This window comes from Heloderma suspectum, chromosome 2, assembly GCF_057233095.1.
Source record: "Heloderma suspectum isolate Gila_16-S chromosome 2, 16-S_ref, whole genome shotgun sequence".
Lineage (NCBI taxonomy): Eukaryota > Metazoa > Chordata > Lepidosauria > Squamata > Helodermatidae > Heloderma > Heloderma suspectum.
The window spans coordinates 77,388,295-77,409,198 of record NC_139459.1 but is presented as its reverse complement, the minus strand read 5'-3'; the positions used below and the strand labels follow the sequence as shown (position 1 = coordinate 77,409,198).

Sequence of the window (20,904 nt, the reverse complement as noted above, 5' to 3'; positions counted from 1 at the left end):
TCCAGCACCACAGTTCGAAAGCATCAATTCTTCGGCGCTCAGCCTTCCTTACAGTCCAGCTCTCACAGCCATACATTACTACTGGGAAAACCATAGCTTTGATTAGACGGACCTTTGTCGGCAAGGTGATGTCTCTGCTTCTTACTATGCTGTCTAGGTTTGCCATAGCTTTCCTCCCAAGGAGCAAGCGTCTTTTAATTTCATGGCTACAGTCACCATCTGCGGTGATCTTGGAGTCCAGGAAAGTAAAATCTGTCACTGCTTCCATTTCTTCCCCTTCTATATGCCAGGAAGTGATGGGGCCAGATGCCATGATCTTCGTTTTTTTAATGTTCAGTTTCAAACCAGCTTTTGCACTCTACTCTTTCACCCTCAACAAGAGGCTCTTTAGATCCTCTTCACTTTCTGCCATTAGGGTGGTATCGTCTGCATATCGGAAGTTGTTGATAATTCTCCCAGCAATCTTAATTCCGACCTGTGATTCATCCAACCCGGCGTTTCTCATGATGTACTCTGCATATAAGTTAAAAAAGCAAGGTAACAATATGCAGCCTTGTTGTACTCCTTTCCCAATTTTGAACCAATCGGTTGTTCCATGTCCGGTTCTTACTGTTGCTTCTTGACCCTCGTACAGGTTTCTCAGGAGACAGGTAAGGTGGTCTGGTATTCCCATCACTTTAAGAATTTGCCACAGTTTGTTGTGATCCACACAATCAAAGGCTTTAGCATAGTCAATGAAGCAGAAATAGACGTTTTTCTGGAATTCTCTTGCTTTCTCCATGATCCAGCGAAAGTTGGCGATTTGATCTCTAGTTCCTCTGCCTCTTCGAAACCCCGCTTGTACTTCCGGTAGTTCTCGGTTCACATACTGCTGAAGCCTAGCTTGTAGGATTTTGAGCATCACCTTGCTGGCATGTGAAATGAGCGCAATTGTGCGGTAGTTTGAACACTCTTTGGCGTTGCCCTTCTTTGGAATTGGAATGTTAACTGACCTTTTCCAGTCTTGCAGCCACTGTTGAGTGTTCCAAATTTGTTGGCATATTGAATGCAGCACTTTAACAGCATCATCTTTTAGGATTTTAAATAGCTCAGCTGGAATACTGTCATCTCCGCTAGCTTTGTTGTTACTAATGCTTCCTAAGGCCCACTTGACTTCACTCTCGAGGATGTCCGGCTCAAGTTCAGTGACCGCACTATCATGGCTATCAGGGACATTCAGATCTTTCCTGTACAGTTCTTCTGTGTATTCTTTCCACCTCTTCTTAATCTCATCTACTTCTGTTAGGTCCCTGCCTTCTTTGTCCTTTATCATGCCCGTCTTTGCACAAAACGTTCCCTTGAGATCTCCAATTTTCTTGAAGAGATCTCTAGTCTTTCCCATTCTGTTGTTTTCCTCGATTTCTTTGCACTGTTCATTTAAGAAGGCCTTCTTGTCTCTCCTTGCAATTCTCTGGAACTCTTTATTCAGTTGGCTATATCTTCCCCTTTCTCCCTTGCTTTTCGCTTCCCTTCTTTCCTCAGCTACTTGTAAAGCCTCATCAGACAGCCACTTTGTTTTCTTGCATTTCTTTTTCTTTGGGATGGATTGAGTTGCTGCCTCCTGAACAATGTTACGGACCTCCGTCCATAGTTCCTCAGGCACTCTGTCTATCAGGTCTAATCCCTTAAATCTATTCCTTACCTCCACTGTATATTCATAAGGGTTATGATTTTGGTCATACCTGAATGGTTTAGTGGTTTTCCCTACGTTCTTCAATTTAAGCCAAAATTTTGCAAGAAGCAGCTCATGATCTGAGCCACAGTCAGCTCCAGGTCTTGTTTTGACTGACTGTATAGAGCTTCTCCATCTTTGGCTGCAAAGGACATAATCAATGTGATTTCGATATTGACCATCTGGTGATGTCCATGTGTAGAGTCGCCTCTTGTGCTGTTGGAAAAGAGTGTTTGCTATGATCAGCGTGTTCTCTTGGCAAAACTCTATTAGCTTTTGTCCTGCTTCGTTTTGTACACCAAGGCCATGCCTGCCTGTTATCCCAGTGATTTCTTGACTTCCTACTTTAGCATTCCAATCCCCTATGATGAAGAGGACATCTTTTTTTTGGTGTTAGTTCTAGAAGGTGTTGTAGGTCTTCATAGAACCGATCAACCTCAGCTTCTTCGGCCTCAGTGGTTGGGGCATAGACTTGAATTACTGTGATGTTGAGTGGTTTGCCTTGGATTCGTACTGAGATCATTCTGTCGTTTTTGAGATTGTACCCCAGTACTGCTTTTCCCACCCTTTTGTTGACTATGAGTGCTACTCCATTTCTTCTAAGGGATTCTTGCCCACAGTAGTAGATACAATGGTCACCTGAATTAAATTCGCCCATGCCTGTCCATTTTAGTTCGCTGATTCCCAAGATGTCGATGTTCAATCTTGCCATCTCATGTTTGACCACCTCCAGCTTACCTTGATTCATTGAACTTACATTCCAGGTTCCTAAACAATATTGTTCTTTACAGCATCGGACTTTCTTTTCACCACCAGACACATCCACAGCTGAGTGTCCTTTCGGCTTTGGCCCAGCCGCTTCACTCTTTCTGGCGCTATTTGGAAATTCCCTCTGCTCTTCCCCAGTAGTATATTGGACACCTTCCGACCTGAGGGGCTCATCTTCCGGCGTCATCTCTTTTAGCTTTGTGATACGTTCCATGGGGTTTTCTTGGCAAGAATACTAGAGTGGATTGCCATTTCCTTCTCCAGTGGACCACATTTTGTCAGAACTCTCTGCCATGACCTGTCTGTCTTGGGTGGCCCTGCACGGCATAGCTTATGGCTTCACTGAGTTACACAAGCCCCTTCGCCACAACAAGGCAGTGATCCATGAAGGGGGAGTCATAACTAGTGAATGCTTAAGGATTAGGTATGTGTGTGTGCATGTTGGAGATAATAAATATGATACCATAGGAGAAGGGGGAAAAGATGAGCTCTTCTTAAAAGTACAGAGAAATTAAATAAAACATACCTCAGCCCTAAGGGGTAGTAAAGCAGCATAAAATGCATCTAGATAACAGATTTTACCTTTCATAACTGTCTACTGTTGCTCACTGTAATCTCCTGGCATAAAATCTGTTCAAATAAATGTTATTAAGTTCATAACACAGAAAAAAGATAGCATTTTATCTATTTACCGTCATGCTTAATTTAAAGTATGCCATAAATAAATAAAGCCATATCTTATAATGTAAGATACTTTATTTAATCATCATTGTGTATTTTTGACCAAGTGCTTGTTCTATTATTCATCATGAAAGTTCCAATAAAGCTGTTATTATGGGATTTATTCTTTTAAGAATTATAGTAAGTATTTTTGCAAGCCATTCTTTAATCATAAATACTATTTCAGTTGACAGTAGAAGATCCTAATACTTATTCTAAAACAAATATTACCAGCAAATTAGGAAGAAAATAATCCATTTTGCCCGCCAGAAATTTTTATTGGAGCTTTTAGGATGACTTTGTACTTACTTGAGCAATCCTTTGTGAAAATGGACTCTCTGAAGTTCATTTCTTCTTCACAATTCTGCACAATAACTAAGTAGTAATCCCATGCTACCTTTTGCTTCAGCAGTCTCTTCTACTGTTTTTTTGTTTTCCTCCTTTGTTGACTTTTTTCAAAGATCTTCAGATTAAAATATTTTTAATAAATTGTAAATTAAAATGTAATGGATGTTTATACAAATACCTAGGGGGACAGAATCTTCATATTTGGCATAGTAAGAAGGAGGGATTGAAACTATAGGGGAATGCATATGCACAGACAGACGTGGAAAATGCAGATATAGATATTTAAAATTCATAGCAGATCAGACTGCAAAACCAGTCTGAGAAATTATCTATAAATCTCCCAATACTTCTACAGGTCAGTAATCGACTGAAATATATCAAAATGCATTGGAAGGCATGGGAAACTCATTACTGCTTCAAATAAATATAAACAGTATAATGTAACCTTACTTTTATTTGTCATATACAGTACATCACTTGCTTTGTGATACTTTCAGTTTGTTCAGTCACACTGAAAGTTACTGACTCCGCATTATAGACTTGTCGAAAATGGTTGAACATTCATGCCTATCCCTACCAAATAATGTTAGGAGTTGTAGTTCCTCTGAAGGATTTGAGCACCTAAAGGCCATGTTAGTAAAACCAAGTTTAAATGAATAATCTTAAATGTCAAGGTCCAGAGCAGCAACAGCATTTTTGCCTTTGGGCCTTTTCACTCCTGGAAAGCAGCGGGGATGAGATCATGTATCAAACCTGTGTAGAAAAGTGCTGGTCTGTCACAAGCAAGTGGTTCTCAGTTCAGTCATGATAGTAGTGGTCCCCATGCAGAGACCCTGCATACCCTTACAGAGCTAAGATCCCAGCCTTATGTTTCATCCTGTTAGAGGCCTCTGTGACACTTCTTGGGGCTATTCTTAGTATATACAGAAAACATTCAGAAACAACAATAAAAACTTTATAAAAGTTCTTAGCATCTTAGTTGTAAGAAGCATTCAAAATGAGATTAAGGCTGTAATCCCAACTACATTTAGTAGGGAATAAACCCCATTGAACCTGATTGGTCTTATATCTGAGGAACTATGTATGGGATTATTCTGTGAGGTGCACCCAGTGAATCAGGCTTCTTAACATGCAAATAAATTGATAACTGGGTCAGGCCTATCAAACATCGTTAGATATCATTTGATGTTGGAATCTTGAAAGAAGTATGGGTTTTATTGCCTCCCTCCAGCTTGAGAGAGGTGCACAGGACAGGGATCGGCATCTCCGTTCCCACATTAGTTCCTAAAGGAGAAAAGTCATTTATGAACACGGTTCCAGGTATGGGTGACAAGAGAACAAGTGTGGGTGGGGGTGTTAATCATCTGGGAGGGAAATGGAGGCAACAAGAAGTGCTTGTGAGTAGGTAGGTGGAAAATTGATTATACACATCATGTGAGAGTCTACACTCCAAAAAAGAATAGGGAGTTCCTGAGCTTGGAATTTCCTGGACAGAGAGATATCAAAATGCTTTCCCTGAGGTAACATTCAAGTCCTTGCTGGTTAAACCAACAGCCTTTCTTAGTTATTTCCAGAAATGTCATTCTGAAAGAAAAAGAGGGTTGACAATTGGTAAACATTGCTCAACCAGAAATCCATACAGACAAGCCCCTGCTCTCTGAGATAAGGTGGGTGGTGATTGAGGAGAGGGCCTTATCAGTTATGGCTCCCACTTGTGAATTCTCTCCTCTGGGAGGCTCACCCGACACTTACATTGATGTCTTTTCAGCACCAGGAGAAGACTCTGGGGTGTTTTTTTCCAGGACTTTTAACCTGATGAGATCATTTATCTTGCTGCCTTTTTATTGATTGCTGATTTATTACATTTTTATTGTTTTATATCTCTGTTTATGCGAACTGCTATAAAAATAATGAAAAGCAGTATACAAATGCTTTTTAAAAAAATGAAGGCCTGTGAAAATTCACAGGGGATTTCCCCCTTCCTGTTGTCCTTTCTTTGACCAAGGAGAGCAGAGCTCCCTTTGCTGCTGGAACAATTGGGCTCTAAGGACACTCAATTTTCCCCATTCAGGTCCTTTTGACAGTGAAGGGGCAACTCCCACTTTCCCCCTCCCCCAGCCATTGAAAGGATCTTTGACCATTACAAGGGTCCAGGATTTGAGTTCCAAGGATGCATGTTCAGCTACAATTTCCCCTTCCTCTGGCATCCTGGCAGAGAATGAGCAACCCTATTTTGCCACTGAAATTATTTTTCAGTGGAGTAAATTGGGCCCTGACAACATGAGGCAGAGGACATGTGTGCTCTACCCTCATGTCCTGCCTTCAGTTTTCTAACAGGCAAGGTCTAATGCTTATTCTTTCTTCTTTCTAACCAGAGATTTTGTCTTCAGATCTTAACTATGTGCCAAATATCAGGAACACCAAACCCCCAGACTGAGATTTGTAGTTTTGAGAGAGAATAATTTAAAACAATCTTGCTACCTTGGTTAATTTTACCTTAGCATGAAAAGAATGTGCATTTTGCTATTGAGGGAAAAATGAAACCTATCACGGAGACAATGTATGCACCAGTTCTGTGAGGAAAATTCTTCTTAGCTTTTTATACCAGATAAGGATTATGCAAGAAGACAAAACCCACTTCTCTTTATTTTTAGTAATGTTAAATCCTTAGAGGTTTGAGAATGCTGCAAGTGAAGTTCCTAACCTCAGTGGGAGCTTTCATTTTGCCCTCTGCTTGCATTGAAGCAGCTGCCAGTCTTTTGTCAGCCTCTTTGAAGAATCCAAAGGCTCAGGAGAAAAGGGGGTCCTTCACTAAAAACAAACAAACAAAAAAAACAACTTTTTTGTATATGGAATTGAACTTTTATTTTCCCTGATTGATACCAATATGTAAGATCTTCAAAACCATAATGTTGCTCATGTTGCCCTGTCTACAATGTGTTCTCTTTCCTAAATTAGCTTCCGTTATTTGTCTGTTGCTTAAGTTCTTGTGTTTTTTCTTTACAATTCCTTGGTGCATTCATTTGCATTTGAATATTTTCCAGAGGGATAGCCATATTATTCTGTTGTAGCAAAAACAAGAAAGGATCTTGTAGAACCCTAACAATTATCACAGAATCATAGAATAGTAGGGTTGAAAGGGGCCTATAAGACCCTGCTCAATGCAGGAATCCAAGTCAGTCCAACCCCCTGCTCAATGCAGGAATCCAAGTCAGAGCATCCCTGACAGATGGCTGTCCAGCCTCGTCTTGAATGCCTCCAGTGTGGGAGAGCCCACTACCTCCCTAGGTAATTGGTTCCATTGTCATATTGCTCTAACAGTCAGGGAGTTTTCCTGATGTTCACCTGGAATCTGGCTTCCTGTAACTTGAGCCCATTATTCCGTGTCCTGCACTCTGGGATGATTGAGAAGAGATCCTGGCTTTCCTCTTCTTCTCAAGGCTAAACATGCCCAGTTCTTTCAGTCTCTGTTCATAGGGCTTTGTTTCCAGTCCCCTAATCATCTTCATTATCCTCCTCTGAACCCTCTTCAGTTTGTCTGCATCCTTTTTAAAGTGTGGTGCCCAGAAATGGACACAGTACTCCAGATGAGGCCTAACCAGTGCTGAGTAGAGGGGAACTAGTATTTCCCGGGATTTGGAAGCTATACTTCTATTAATGCTGCCCAAAATGGCTTTTGCCTTTTATGCAGCCACATCACATTGTTGGTTCATATTCAGCTTGTGATCTACAACAATTCCAAGATCCTTCTCGCTTGTAGTATTGTTGAGCCAAGTGTCGCCCATTTTGTAACTGTGCATTTGATTTCTTTTTCCTAGGTGCAGAACTTGGCATTTATTCCTATTAAATTTCAGTCTGTTGTTTTCTGCCCAGCTCTCCAGTCTATCAAGATCACTTTGAATTTTGTTTCTGTCGCCCAATTTTGTGTCATCTGCAAATTTGATAAGCATTCCCTGCACCTCCTCGTCCAAGTCAATAATAAAAATGTTGAAGAGCACTGGGCCCAGGACTGAGCCCTGCAGTACCCCCTCATTACCTCTCCCCAGTTTGAGAAGATCCCTCTTTGTGTCCGATTCTGTGGCCAACTGTGAAACCACCTGATAGTTGTTTTATCTAGCCCACTTTGAGATAGTTTGCTCATCAGGATATCATTGGGCACTTTGTCGAAAGCTTTGCTGAAGTCAAGATATATTATGTCCACAGCATTCCCACAGTCTGCGAGGGAGGTTACTTGATCAAAAAATGAGATCAGATTCATCTGGCAGGATTTGTTCTTCACAAATCCATGTGGGCTTCAAGTAATCAAAGCATTGTTTTCAAGGTCCTTACAGACTGATCGCTTTATCATCTGCTCCAGAATTTTCCCTGGGATTGATGTCAGACTGACTGGTCAGTAGTTCCCAGGTTCGTCCTTTTTACCCTTTTTGAAGATAGGGATAACATTAGCCCTCCTCCAGTCATCTGACACTTCACCATGATTTCTCAAAGATAATGGACAGCAGTTCTGAGAGTTCTTCTGCCAGTTCCTTTATTACTCTAAGATGCAGTTCATTTTGCCCTGAAGATCTGAACTCATTCAAAGTGGTTAGGTGTAACTTGAGCATATGCCTATCAATCTCAAGCTGCAATCCTGCCCTTTCAGCCTGTACTTTGCCTTTGTGAGGTGGTTCATAGACCCTCTTTTGGGAGAAGACTGAGCCAAAGTAGGAATTGAGCACTTCTGCCTTTTCTTTGTCATCTGTTATCATTTTGCCATCCTCATTGAATAGCTGAACTACCATTTCTTTCCTCTGTATTGTACTATGCACATATCTGAAGAAAGAGTTTTTGTTGCTTTTAAGCATCCCTCGCTAACCTCAGCTTGTTCTCAGCTTTAGCCTTCCTGACACCATCCCTGCAATTCTGTGCTACCTGCCTGTACTCTTCCTTTGTAGCTTGGCCTTCCTTCCACTTCCTATATGTGTCCTTTGTATTTTCAGGTCATCTCTATGCTTTTTGTGAAGCCACACTGGTTTCTTCTATTGCCTTCTGCCTTTTTTTCCTGTTGGAATTGTTTGTAATTGTGCCTTGAGAATTTCCTTTTTAAAAAAACTTCCACCCATCTTGAACTCCTTTTCTCATCAGTCGCTTGCCATGGGACCTTACTTCTCATTGTTCTGAGTTTATTAAACTTGGCTTTCCTAAAATCCAGGGTACGCGTTTGGCTGCACTCGGCTTTTGCTTCCCTTCAAACCAAAAACTCATGGTCACTTTCCCCCAGAGTTCCTGTAACTGCTACTTTATATACTGAGTCATCTCTGTTGGTTAGGATCAAGTCAAGGATAGCTGATCCTCTAGTTCCTTCCTCCACTTTCTGTAGGAGGAAGTTATCCGCAACACAAGTCAGGAATTTCCTGGAGGGGCCATGTTTTGCAGAATTTGTCTCCCAACAAATACAGAATTTGTCTCCAACAAACTTTTGCTTCTCAAAAGTTTCATCCTCATCTTCTCCTTGATTGGGTGGTCGGTAGTAGACTCTGACCACATGTTCTTTTTATTCTTAGTTCCATTTATTTTTACCCAGTTGCTCTCGATGGGGCTACCAAGCTCATCCTCCTGTATTTCTGTGCAGAGATATGTATTTTTAACATATAGTGCAACTCCACTTCCCTTTCTGTTCCTCACATTCTTTTTGAACAAGTTACATCCTTCAGTTGCTGTATTCCAGTCATCAGAGTTATCCTAGCAAGTCTCAGTTACACCTGTCAAATCATAATTTTCCTCCTGTATTAAGAGTTCAAGTTTGTTCTGTTTGTTTCCCAGATTCTGGGCATATAGACATCAAAGACCATGTGCTTTATAGTCTGGCTTTCTTCCTACATGTTTTTGAAGACTATTATTGGGTGCTGTTAGAGCTGTTCTCTCTGTTGTGGTGTATGAGCCTTCGTCCATTGTTACCCCCAACTTTATGTCTCCCTACCACGTAGGATTCAATTTAAAGCCCTCCTGATGATGTTCTCCATGCTGTGGCCAAACACATTCTTCCCAGCCCTTGTGAGGTGCAACCCATCCCTTGCCAACAGTCCATCTTCCAGGAAGTATAGCCTGTGGTCCCAGAATCCAAACCTCTTGCGTCAGCATGACCTTCGTAGCCAGTCATTCACCCGGAGTATTTTTCGTTCCCTTTCTATCCCTCTTCTAACTACTGGAAGGATGGATAAGAAAACTATCTGGGCCCCAAAGTTCTTGAGTTTCCTTCCCATAGCTTCAAAGTCTGTCGTGATTTCTTTGTAGCTCCGCTTGGCGGTATCATTTGTTCCCACATGGATGAGAAGAACGGGATACCTGTCAGTGGGCTTTATGAGGGTAGGCAACCCTTCAGTCACATCTCTAATCCGCCCTCCTGCGAGACAACATATCTGGCAAGTCCATGGGTCTTCATGACATACTTGGGTTTCAATCCCACGCAGCAGGGAATCTCCCACAACTACTACTCTTCTTGTTGTTGTAGGCCTTGGTATCATTGCCTCTGCTTGACTGACCTTCAGCCTCTTGCTCACTCTCATGCGAGGTCCCCTGTAATTCTTCCTCTGCAGGCTGTCCTCTGGTCTCATCCTCAAGTACCCGAAAATGGTTCCATAGTTCCACTGCTTCCACTGGTGCAGAGTGGCTTCTAGTTCTTCTGCTCCTAACTGTCACCCTTTTCCAAGGAGTATCCTCTACTTCATTTTAATTTGCTTCAGTGTTTTCCTCTTCTGCCTCAGCTTGCTGTTGCTCTTCTAGCTTCTGTACTTCACTTTGCTGCCGTAATTCCACTGTCCTGTCTTAAGAAGAAGAGTGTCAAGATTCCTTTAGCCCCCACTTTATTTCATTGCCAAAAACAAACACAGATGACAGGCTTCAGTCAACAGCTTTGAATCCATTACTTCACAGGGTCATACAGATGCAAATTCTCAGTGACTCTCAGTCTACAAAGGAATGCCTTCAGGGGAATTCAGAAGGAAGTTACAAGAGTTGCCTGCTGTTTGAAGAGGAAGGCAGTCTCATTACCCTAACTTACGTGGGGGGAGGCCCCTCTCTTCTCGTGAGACCTCTAAGCGCAGCTTTTCACTCAAGGCCATTTGGGTAGACCGTCTAAGTTTTGCCCCTGCCTTCTCTCTCTGCGTCTGCGTCTGGCATCTATTAGATCAGACTCCCCAAACCCCACCTCCTTCTGTTCGCTGTCTGTCACAGAGGGGGGTGAAGAAGGACCCTCATCCTCAGCCAGCTGGACGTTTATAACCTAAGAAGCCAGCCCAGTCATGTCTGGACTAGCCTGGGAAAATGCCTCCCCCATGTCTGGCGGTTCTCCTTCAGAATCTGAACTGCTATCCCACTCCCTGCACTCACAAACAACCCTGACAAAGAGTTCTTATTCTCTTCTCTTCTCTTAATTCCTGGAGGGTTGACACTCGCCGCTCCAGTCCTCTGGTGTGTTGCATGTGAAAGCCATGTTGATCTCTGGCAAGACAATAAACATTGCACAGACCTTGCAGGTCACCACCACTGGAGAGTCTTTTCCTTCCATAGTCTCTATTTCCCTTATGTTATTATTAGAAAATACATTATGGTATAAGCTTTGTGGCCCAGATACATGAAGTTTATCTTTGGTTGGCAGGTACAGTGGTGAGAAAAAGGCTGTGAACCCTAATGATAATTCTGGAAATTCCATAGTTTTACCATGATAGCCTTCATGAATCAAAACCAGTCTTTTTCTAAATATCCAGTAGGATTTATATTAACCAATTCCATGTCTTGTGAAATAAAATGATGTATAAATTAGGAAAACAATGAGTATTTAAGAGTTATGTTCAAAAGTAAGCGAACCCCTGGTTGCATCAGCTCAGTTAAAGGGAATAATTAGAATCAGGTGTTTAAGTAATTAGGTAGATCTTCAGGGGTGAGTTTAGGAGGCCCAACCCTATAAAAGGATCAGAAACTTTGTGAGTTTGGTCTTCATGATACAGTTGTGTAGAAACATGTCATGCCACGATCAAATGACATCTCTGAGGACCTCAGAAATTGCTGTTCATTAGTCTAGAAAGGGTTACAAAACCATTTCTAAGGATTTTGGGCTCCACCAGTCCACTGTCAGACAGATAGTTTACAAATAGAGAAGTTTCAAGACCACAGTCACTCTACCCAGGAGCAGTCATCCTACCAGAATTTCTCAAAGAACAAACTGGCACAGGAAGTAAAAAAGACTCCCAGAGTAACGTCCAAGGATCTGCGGGCCACTCTCACCTTGGCTAATGTGAGTGTTCATGACTCAGTAATCAGAAAAGGGCTGAACAAGAGTGGTGTCAATGGGAAGATAGCCAGCAGGAAACCACTGTTCTCTAATAAGAACATTGCTGCCCATCTGAAGTTCACTAAAGATCACATAGATGATCTCCAAGACTTCTGGAACAATGTTCTTTGGACAGACCAATCAAAGGTAGAACCCTTTGGCCTCAATGAGAAATGTTATGTTTGGTGAAAAACACCGAGTTTGAACAGAAGAACCTCATACCAACTGTCATGCATGGTGATGGGAATGTGGTGGTTTGGGCCTGCTTTGCTGCCTCAGGATCATTGACACAACCATGAATTCTGCAGTGTATCAGAAAATTCTAGAGGAGAATATCAGGCCATCTGCTAAGCTGAAACTGAACCAAAAGTGGGTCATGCAACAAGACAATGATCCTAAACATACAAGCAAATCTACAAAAGAATGGCTGTGGAAGAAGAAATTCCATGTTTTAGAATGGCATAGTCAAAGTCTGGACCTAAACCCCATAGAAATGTGACAGGACCTGAAGTGAGTTGTTCATGGCAAGGGTGCCCTCAAATGTCACTGAGTTGAAGCAGTTCTGTAAGGAGGAATGAGCCAAAACTCCTGAAAACTGATGTGAGAGACTGACAAACACTTACAGGAAACATTTACTTGAAGTCATTGCTGCTCAAGCGGGTACTCCCAGGTACTGAATCTAAGGGTTCACATACTTTTTCACACACGGATATTGAATGTTGAATCAGTTGTGGATAAATAAATGTTGAAAAAGTATCATGTTCATGTGTCATTTGTTTAGTCAGGTTATCCATTGTTCTTTATCTAGGATTATGGGGTTAGATTAAGATGTAATGACATTTTAGGTTGGAAATATGTGACAATCCTAAAGGGTTCACAGTTTTTTTCTCTCCACTGTATATATTCACATGGATTTAGAGAAAAAATGTAAACAGTGAGGTCAGAGGGCAATGAAATGCAAAAACTACAGACCATGACAATTAGCGTAACATTTAAACGAATGTAAAATATGCACAGTGACTATTCACAAAGCAGTGTTAATGATAACACAAACACTCTGCCATTGATATGAATTAACAATTCAACCTTACAGATGTTTTTAATCATCGGCACACTGCTATCCAGTGTTCCTAAGTCTGAGCTGGATGTAATCATGTGGTTGAGGTATATGTTGCTTTACAGCAACTCTCCAAAATCCTTTGATACATGATTCTTGCTACCCAGAACACACCACCGTTGTGTTGCCCTCATATGCTAATGGTCCTCTGTAATCTCCATAGTCCTTGAGAGGAAGTGGTGCTTGGTAGAAAGCGCTGGACTTCTTTTGGAAGATTGTGGATTCATTCAGCTGAATGATGAACAGAAGTGAAGGTTCCTAAACAGGTATCAATAAGAACATTATCCAGACTTTATTCTTAGAAGCAGGCATATCCTGAAGTGAAATAAATGAGGGGTAGCTGGGATGGAAAAAGATGAGCAAGTTAAGTATTGTTACTCATCAGAAAAAAAAACACCCTAAAATCTTTTCCCCTCCAATCTGTAGGTATCCCGAGTTAGCATCTGTGTGCAGAAATTCAAATACCTTAATATTATATCCTGGAGCTGGAGCAGCAAATTTGGAAGAAGAAGACTTGAGCTCCTCTGCTCCCTATGTGATCATCATCATTGATGGAACATGGAGTCAGGCCAAAGATATATTTTTTAAGAACTCCCTTTTTCGAATACCTAAACAGGTAAGGTTTAACCCTCAAAGTTTAAAACGATTTGTGTGCTTGGGCCAGTTCCCTATGTTGACTTGCAGACCTACAATAATGCATTCACACATCATTTGATTAGATGCAAGACATAATCCTATGTATGTTTTAGTCAGAAAATGTCTTACAACTCCCAGCATTCCCCATTCAGCATGACTGACTGGGGAATGCTGGGAGTTGCAGGACTTTTTCAGTCTAAACATGCATAGGATTGTGCCCTTAATGCAGAAAACGTCATTCCAAGTGCCCTCTCCCTCACACACACACAGCTTTATACATGTCCTCTGATTTTTTTTAAATTTAAACCAATTTATTTGGTTTAAACCAAACTCTTCATTACTTCTAAGCACCCTTGTAGAAACCTGTGTGAACATTTCCATGTTATGGAGTGATGTTTGTCCTGGACATATTTGGAGTGCTTTTCCTCCCAAGAAGCAACGCATGAGTAAATGCTGATTTCACAACAATTTTCAAGTTGCCTTTGCATCAAAACAAGAGAATATAGCTGCAGTTCCTTCATAGTAACTGAATGTCTGTTAAAAGTGGGACTAAATACTTTTGTTGACCCACAGAACACATTGACATCTACAATGGGTTATCATGGAGTATTTGTGGAAGTACCCACTCTTCAGATAGACTGTCTGTCTTTGTATAATTTAGTTACCCATAGAAAGCACTTTGGTGGGAGAAGGGCTGATTTAGTACACTCCTCTTTCCAGGGTTCCTATATCCATGATGAATTTCCGGCATGTGCCCCCATATATAAGGTAATAACATATGTAGGTATTGCATGTGTATGGTCATATGCTCATGAGCCTTGATCATGCAGTCTTTCTCCCTGTGTTAGAAGAGGATGCATTGTGTGTATTGGCTCTGCATGCACATAGCTGAATTGGCGCTGATGCTATTGGTGTTTTTAAGAGCAAGTTTCTATTGTTTACATTTCCACGTTAGCACATTTGCCCAAACTGAAGCAACACACAAGTGGTGTTCAACCAGGGAAAAAAGAAACAACTAATTTTGTGACATGCCAATTGAAGATCTGGTCATTTATGGCTGACAGTAGATGAAAGCTTGTATTTTCCCTGTTTTCTGGGAAGGACAATTTGTCCTTTTCTAAATGACTTGTCGTGATTGATATGTAGACAACGAGTCCTACTGTGATATCATAACGGCAACTTAATCTCTTTCACATAGAGCCTGTATTGGATGATATTATGTAAAAAAAATATTACTTTTGACATTTTTAATAATGGTGTATGTATTCTTTCAAGTACTGCATTCTTTTTCATCAACTAGGTGCTAATTTCATTGGCTAAAAAATTGTGACAACTTTAGATATTCATTATGTTCACCAAGATTAATACGAGTCAGAAGTTCAGATGAAGAATTGTCATTTCTTTAAAGACTATTTACTAGCTTCATTTCTCTCATACTGAACCTTGGATGAAGAATTTTATTGAATTATTCTAACGAAGATCAAACCATTACTCAGAAGCTACATGTGCGGCTCCTAGGCAGTTCAGGATAGAGAATCGCCTGCTATGCTTTCCATCTCCCAGCAATACAGTGTGGGAAAAGAAATGAACTAGGCTGGGAGTTACTGCCATAACTGCAGCATTATATGTAAATCCTACAGGGAGCGGGTTTCTAAGAACCATGGAATAGTTTATATTCTGTATTTAGCTTCTATACTTCATGTTGTCTTTCCCAAAATATACCTTTGATTAGTGCAGTGATCTAAGGAAAGCTGTTAGTTTCTTCACAACAATGGCTTCTGCAGCTGCAGCTAGAATAATCAGCAAAAGGTATGCTAAACTGGAATAGCCTTTGATTAAATGGACAATAGACCTTGTATGCTTGATAGAAATTCTGAATTCAGCATTCTGTAATCCTTTCTAACAGGCTTCAGGTCAGACTCAGGAGTGCTAGTTCAGGTCATCATAGGATCATAGGAGTTGCCTTATATTATGTCAGGACGTTGGTCCATCTAGATCAGCCTTCCTCAATCTTGTGCCCTCCAGAGGTTTTTGACTACAACTCTCAGCTGTCCCAGCCATGGCTAATGTTGAAGAATGCTGGGAGTTGTAGTCCAAAACATCTGGAGGGCACCAGGTTCGGGAAGACTGATCTAAATCAGTACTATCTATATTGTCAAGAGCTTCAGCTCTCTAGGGTTTCAAAGACTAGTCTTTCTCAACACTACCTGGATATGCCACTGATTGAGCATAGGTTCTTCTGCATGAAAAGCATATGCTTGCCACCAAGCTACAGTCTTTCCCCAAATCACAAACTTTTAAGTATCTATATAATATAAATATATGGCAAAGTGATATAAATCCAGATCCATACTCCTACTGTGGTTCAAGAGATGCTAGAATGGAGGCTTATGAATAGAATGCCTAATGGTTTGTATCTCATTTCATAGAGATGTAATACCGATCATAAATGTAGTGTTTTGTCAAATCAGTTAAAATAAAAGATTCTCTACCACAAGCTGTTATCTTTTTCATCTGTGGTTTAAAACATTCATTTAACTTTTATTTATTAGTTTTATTAATTTCAGAGTTGCTTTCATGGCATAAAGCCTGCAAGAAGAGCAACTTATGTTAATGCATCTGGAAGCATGAGAGCCATTTAGAAATGAAAATGAATTAATACATCTTTCTAGCTCACAAGCTCAGTTAGTTATGTTAGTACTTATCTGCTGTAAAATTCTGGTGCAGTTTATTCTTGGGTTCTTTCAATATTTCATTTTTATTCTTCTTTTTCCATTTGTTTAAAAAGAAGCTTTTTGTTAAAAAAAATTGTCTGTGGCTTGAGTATGAACCATAGGTTTGACTATCTTGATCATTGTGAATAAGTTCCTGTGGACTTCGACAAATGAACGTTTGTGACTAAGGGCTGTTTTTCCTGACTGACTTGGAATCCAGTCTTCAGAAACTGAAAACCCTCATAGTTAGAGAGGGAAGCACAGACGCAGTTTGGAACCAGGTTCTTGCAGTTTGATCAGCAAGAGAGAATATGTCAGAGAATGAAAGAGTTTGGAGGTGTGTGTGGAGCACAGTGGGGTGCAGGGTCTCTGGATACAGGGTTACAAGATCTGCTGCCTGCTGTAGGAGTGCCTATTTGTTCTCAACATGCCCTCTTTGTATATTTATAATAAAATAAATATTACAAAGGCAGCATAAGTCGCCAGCGCTCTCTCATGGAAAGGAAGCTGAACCCTGTAGCGTTGCTACTGGAACTTTTCACCAGGATAATGTTGGGCTACACTGTTATCAATATACTATTAAAGTTGGAGAATCCTGAATTCACATAGAAGAGAAAGACTGGGTAGGTAAATAATAATTACAACACTTTCTTAGCCAATTCACTACTGGAGCCATATTTAGGATTTTGTATTTGTTGCACTTAAAACAAACATTCTGCACCAAAGCAAGGTAACTCATGTTAGGATAATAGGACTTAGTTGAATATGTGATTGTACCTTTAATTGCATCTCCCTTTTAGAGTTGAGGTACCCAAGACCCAGAAAGGTCAGCCTTCAGTGGGCTCTGGCAGTAGGAGAGAGAACTAGTTCTCTTAGGGAGCAATAATTTCAGGATAGGCAGCTCCCTCCAAACTCAGAGGTGATCACCTGTTGAATGCAGGTCTTCTCCTCCACGCTCCAGCTGCCCTGCGCTCATGGTTAGATGGCTGATTTCAGCTGTCTAGCCACAGGACTTCAGAGTGGGTGGCGGGGCAGGCCAGACTATGCATAGGAAGCATCAAACCAGCATTTCTGCACTCCCCCACCCCCAGGAGCGCCCGCCTTTGCCCCACTCCATGCCGCTCATCTGAGCACAGAGCCTGGGGACGATTCATGCTGCCTATGAGGCAGCGGCAGGAAGGAGGTTTACCAGGAACCAATCTTGGAGTGCGGGCTCCAAAGTCAGTTCCTGGAAACTGAACAATCCTATGGCCGTCTAGCTGCTGTCTAGCAGCCATAGGATTGCACCCTTACTAGTTAATCACTTACTTCTTTGTAAGACGTATTGATGCCTCTTCCTTGGGGAGACTCTTGAATAAAACAACCAGTACAGGGACCCTTTAAATGTTACCCTATCAATATAGGAATCACTTTTCATAAGAAAAGTGCTAGCCAATTAAAAATTAGCCCAACTGTGCAGGAATGGTTTCTGGAAATGAGGCTCTAGGAAAGGCAATAGGTCAGTGGTAGAGCACCTGCTTTGCATGCAGAAGGTCCCAGGTCCAATCCCCAGCATCTCCAGGTGGGGCTGGAAAAACAGAGAGCCACTGCCAGTCGGTATCGACAATACTGCCGTACATGGACTCCATATTAGGCAGCTTTCTATATTCCTATAACTAGAGCAAAGTTCAGAGCCCTACTGCATGCAAAAATACTGGGTCACACTCCCTGTTGACATGAATAGGCATAATATTAAGAAGCAATAGCTATAAAGATGTTTCCTGTCCACTGTTATGGAGCTTGAATTCTCATGACATGGTTGATTCACATAATCAGACTGGTATGCTGAGAATATGAGTGGAGAGAATCGATGCAGAGATTGACATGTGGAACAATGGCTATTCACTTGCTATCCTGCACTCCCAACTTTCTCAACCCTGATTTTAATGCTACAGCAAAACTGCATAGAATGGTTGGGATCACGGCATCGTAAACAATGGTTGCGTTGTTGGCTTGCTTCATGTATGGGAAAACAATCTCATGATTACTTCAACAATCATACGATCTTCTCATCTCATATTTTCAGTATACCAGTTTGGTCATGGGTACTGTCAGTAAGATTTGTAGCCTGTCAAAAGTATACTTTAAAAAAAAAAATCCTAGTCTGTTCGTAAATTCAAACAAAGAACTTTGGTATCCTATCCTGCACATTTTTTCTGAAACCTTTTAGGAGCTGTACTAAACAATTGAAAGAGAGAAATAATAGCTATCTGGGAAGTTCATAATTATGTCCCTTTTTATAAAATTTACGTATGGGTAGTACTGTAATATTCTTCTGTTGCTATCAGTAAAAGTTATTGGTGCATGAACCACAGCTTCCTTTTACAGCCCAAAGATCAGCCAAACACAGGTTGAAGGAGCATATTCCATGTTTTATTTCCATGAATACAAAGATTATATTATTACACTATTTTGTTATAATAAAAATGTCTATTCCTTTGAGAGTAAACTGTATAACACAGAAGTAAAGCACAATCCATGTTTTCCTTCTTCAGAAACTATGCAATATTTCTTCTTTTCTCTAGGGAATTACCAATTTTTATTATTTCAGAATAAGTTTTCATTTCCTGCCAGCATTTATTTGCTTTTGAAGTTATTAAACCAAGTTTTTTTATTACTAGAAATAATTTAAATATTAATAAAACAGTTGCTACACAAAAGCTTGCACCACTGTTGCAAGTCACATTCCTAACAAGAAAAATATTGGAACAAAAGTATGTGTTTGATCTAAGTCTAGAACTACTGTATATGTTCCATTAAATGTATGGCCATTACTAAAAATGGCAATCATGCATTTAATTCCCTCCTCCCCTTTCATAATGTCTAAGACTGCAGTCCTATATGAATTTATCTAGGAGTCAGTCTTATTTAATTCAGTGGGACTTACTTATGAGTAGAAATCCATAAGATTGCCCTGTAAGTCTACTTACACAGTACACTTTTCTGCACCCCTATTGGAAGCTTCCAATAATGTGCAGTAGAGAAATGCACAGTGCCATGACAACAGAATTCTGGTAAATGGCTTTCAAAATTTTAAGTAGGACTGAAGGCAAGAGTTGCTGCCTTGGCCAGCTACTCTATGTTTAATGACCAGGTTTGCTGATGACACCTTAGAGTGGTTAAGACAAAAAAGGATTGCAAAGTGCTCCGAAAGGATCTCTCCAAACGAAGGCAATGGGCATTAGAATGGCAAATGCAGTTCAGTGTAAGCACGTATAAAGTGATGCACACTGGGGTGAAAAAAAATCTAATTCTACGTATATGCTGATGGAATTTGAGCTGGTGATGACTGCCCAAGAAAGGGATCTTGGGGTTGTGGTGGATAGCATAATGAAAACGTATGTCTACTGTGAAAAAGGCAAATTCCTTGTTGGACATAATTAGAAAAGGAACTGAAAACAAAACTGCCAATATCATGCCTTTATACAAATCTATGGTGCAATCACACTTGGAATACTGTGTACAGTTCTGGTCATTACATCTCAGAACACATATTGTGAAGCTGGAAAAGGTGCAAAAAAAGGGCAACCAAATTGATCAAGGGGCTGGAGCAATTCACCTGTGAGGAAAGGTTACAATGTTTGGTATTCTTTAGCTTTAAAAAAGACAAATATGGGAGACATGATAGAGGTGTATTAAATTATGCATGGTGTGGAGAAACTGTATAGGCCTTTCTCATAATACCAGAACCTGGGCTCATTCAATGAAGCTGAATCGTCAGAAATTCAGGACAAATAAAAGGAAGTACTTCTTCATACAGCTCATAGTTAAACTATGGAATTCGCTACCACACGATGTAGTGATGGCCACCAACTTGGATGGCTTTAAAGGGATATTAGACCAATTCATGGAGGTAAGGTTATTGATGGCTACCAGTCATGATTTCTATGTATGATCTCCAGTTTCAGAGAGAGGAAGGCCTCTCTATACCAGATGCTGTAGAACTTGAGCAAGAGGGTGCTGTCCTGTTTGTGGGCAACAATTGTGAAGAGTTAAAATTCTGATTTAAAAAATCACTAGAAGCTAAGTTTACATATATAGTCCTCATTCTGATTGCATATAATGGCAGTTTTACCTTGAAGATGTTGATAAAGGTACAACCTTCTTGTATTTCCACATATACCAAAAAGAAGTATTTATAATTGTGATTTAAGCGCTTTCAGAAAGTCACAGAAGCATAATTCTATATCTAATAAAGAGAATGCAAAACTTTCCCCAAAAAACTTCAAGAATGTTCTAAGAAAATAACAAACCAGTTCTCAATCCTTTTCCTTTTACATGTATATTATTCTAGATGCATTTTGTATTTCAGCACAGGAGTAATTCTAGCGTACTATTTTTGCAAATAGCATTGCTTGTAGATAATCACATAAAGTACAGGTTTCTTCCATTGTATGGTAAGAGATTTTGTCTTCATTTTCCACCCATTAAAGTTCATTTAATAGAATGTGGCCTGCCTTAACTGTCTCACAGCCAAATCCCAAATACATTTATGCAGTGGGAGTGGCATTCTAAAACTATGCTTGGATTTTCAGCTTTTGTA

The 20,904-nt window shown here is 40.5% G+C and overlaps 1 protein-coding gene across 3 annotated transcripts in view; it reads left to right on the top strand.

Moving 5' to 3' along the window:
• Positions 1-20,904, top strand: part of DTWD2 (DTW motif tRNA-uridine aminocarboxypropyltransferase 2) — a 128,714-nt gene that overhangs the window by 63,093 nt on the left and 44,717 nt on the right. For 2 of the 3 annotated variants that reach the window (XM_084833928.1, XM_084833927.1), the window contains exon 4: positions 13,399-13,588. In XM_084833928.1, the coding sequence (XP_084690054.1) occupies positions 13,399-13,588 (190 nt within the window). Of the gene's footprint in view, positions 1-13,398; positions 13,589-14,328; positions 14,377-20,904 lie in introns of all 3 variants that reach the window. The other variant, XM_084833926.1, reaches the window with a different exon arrangement.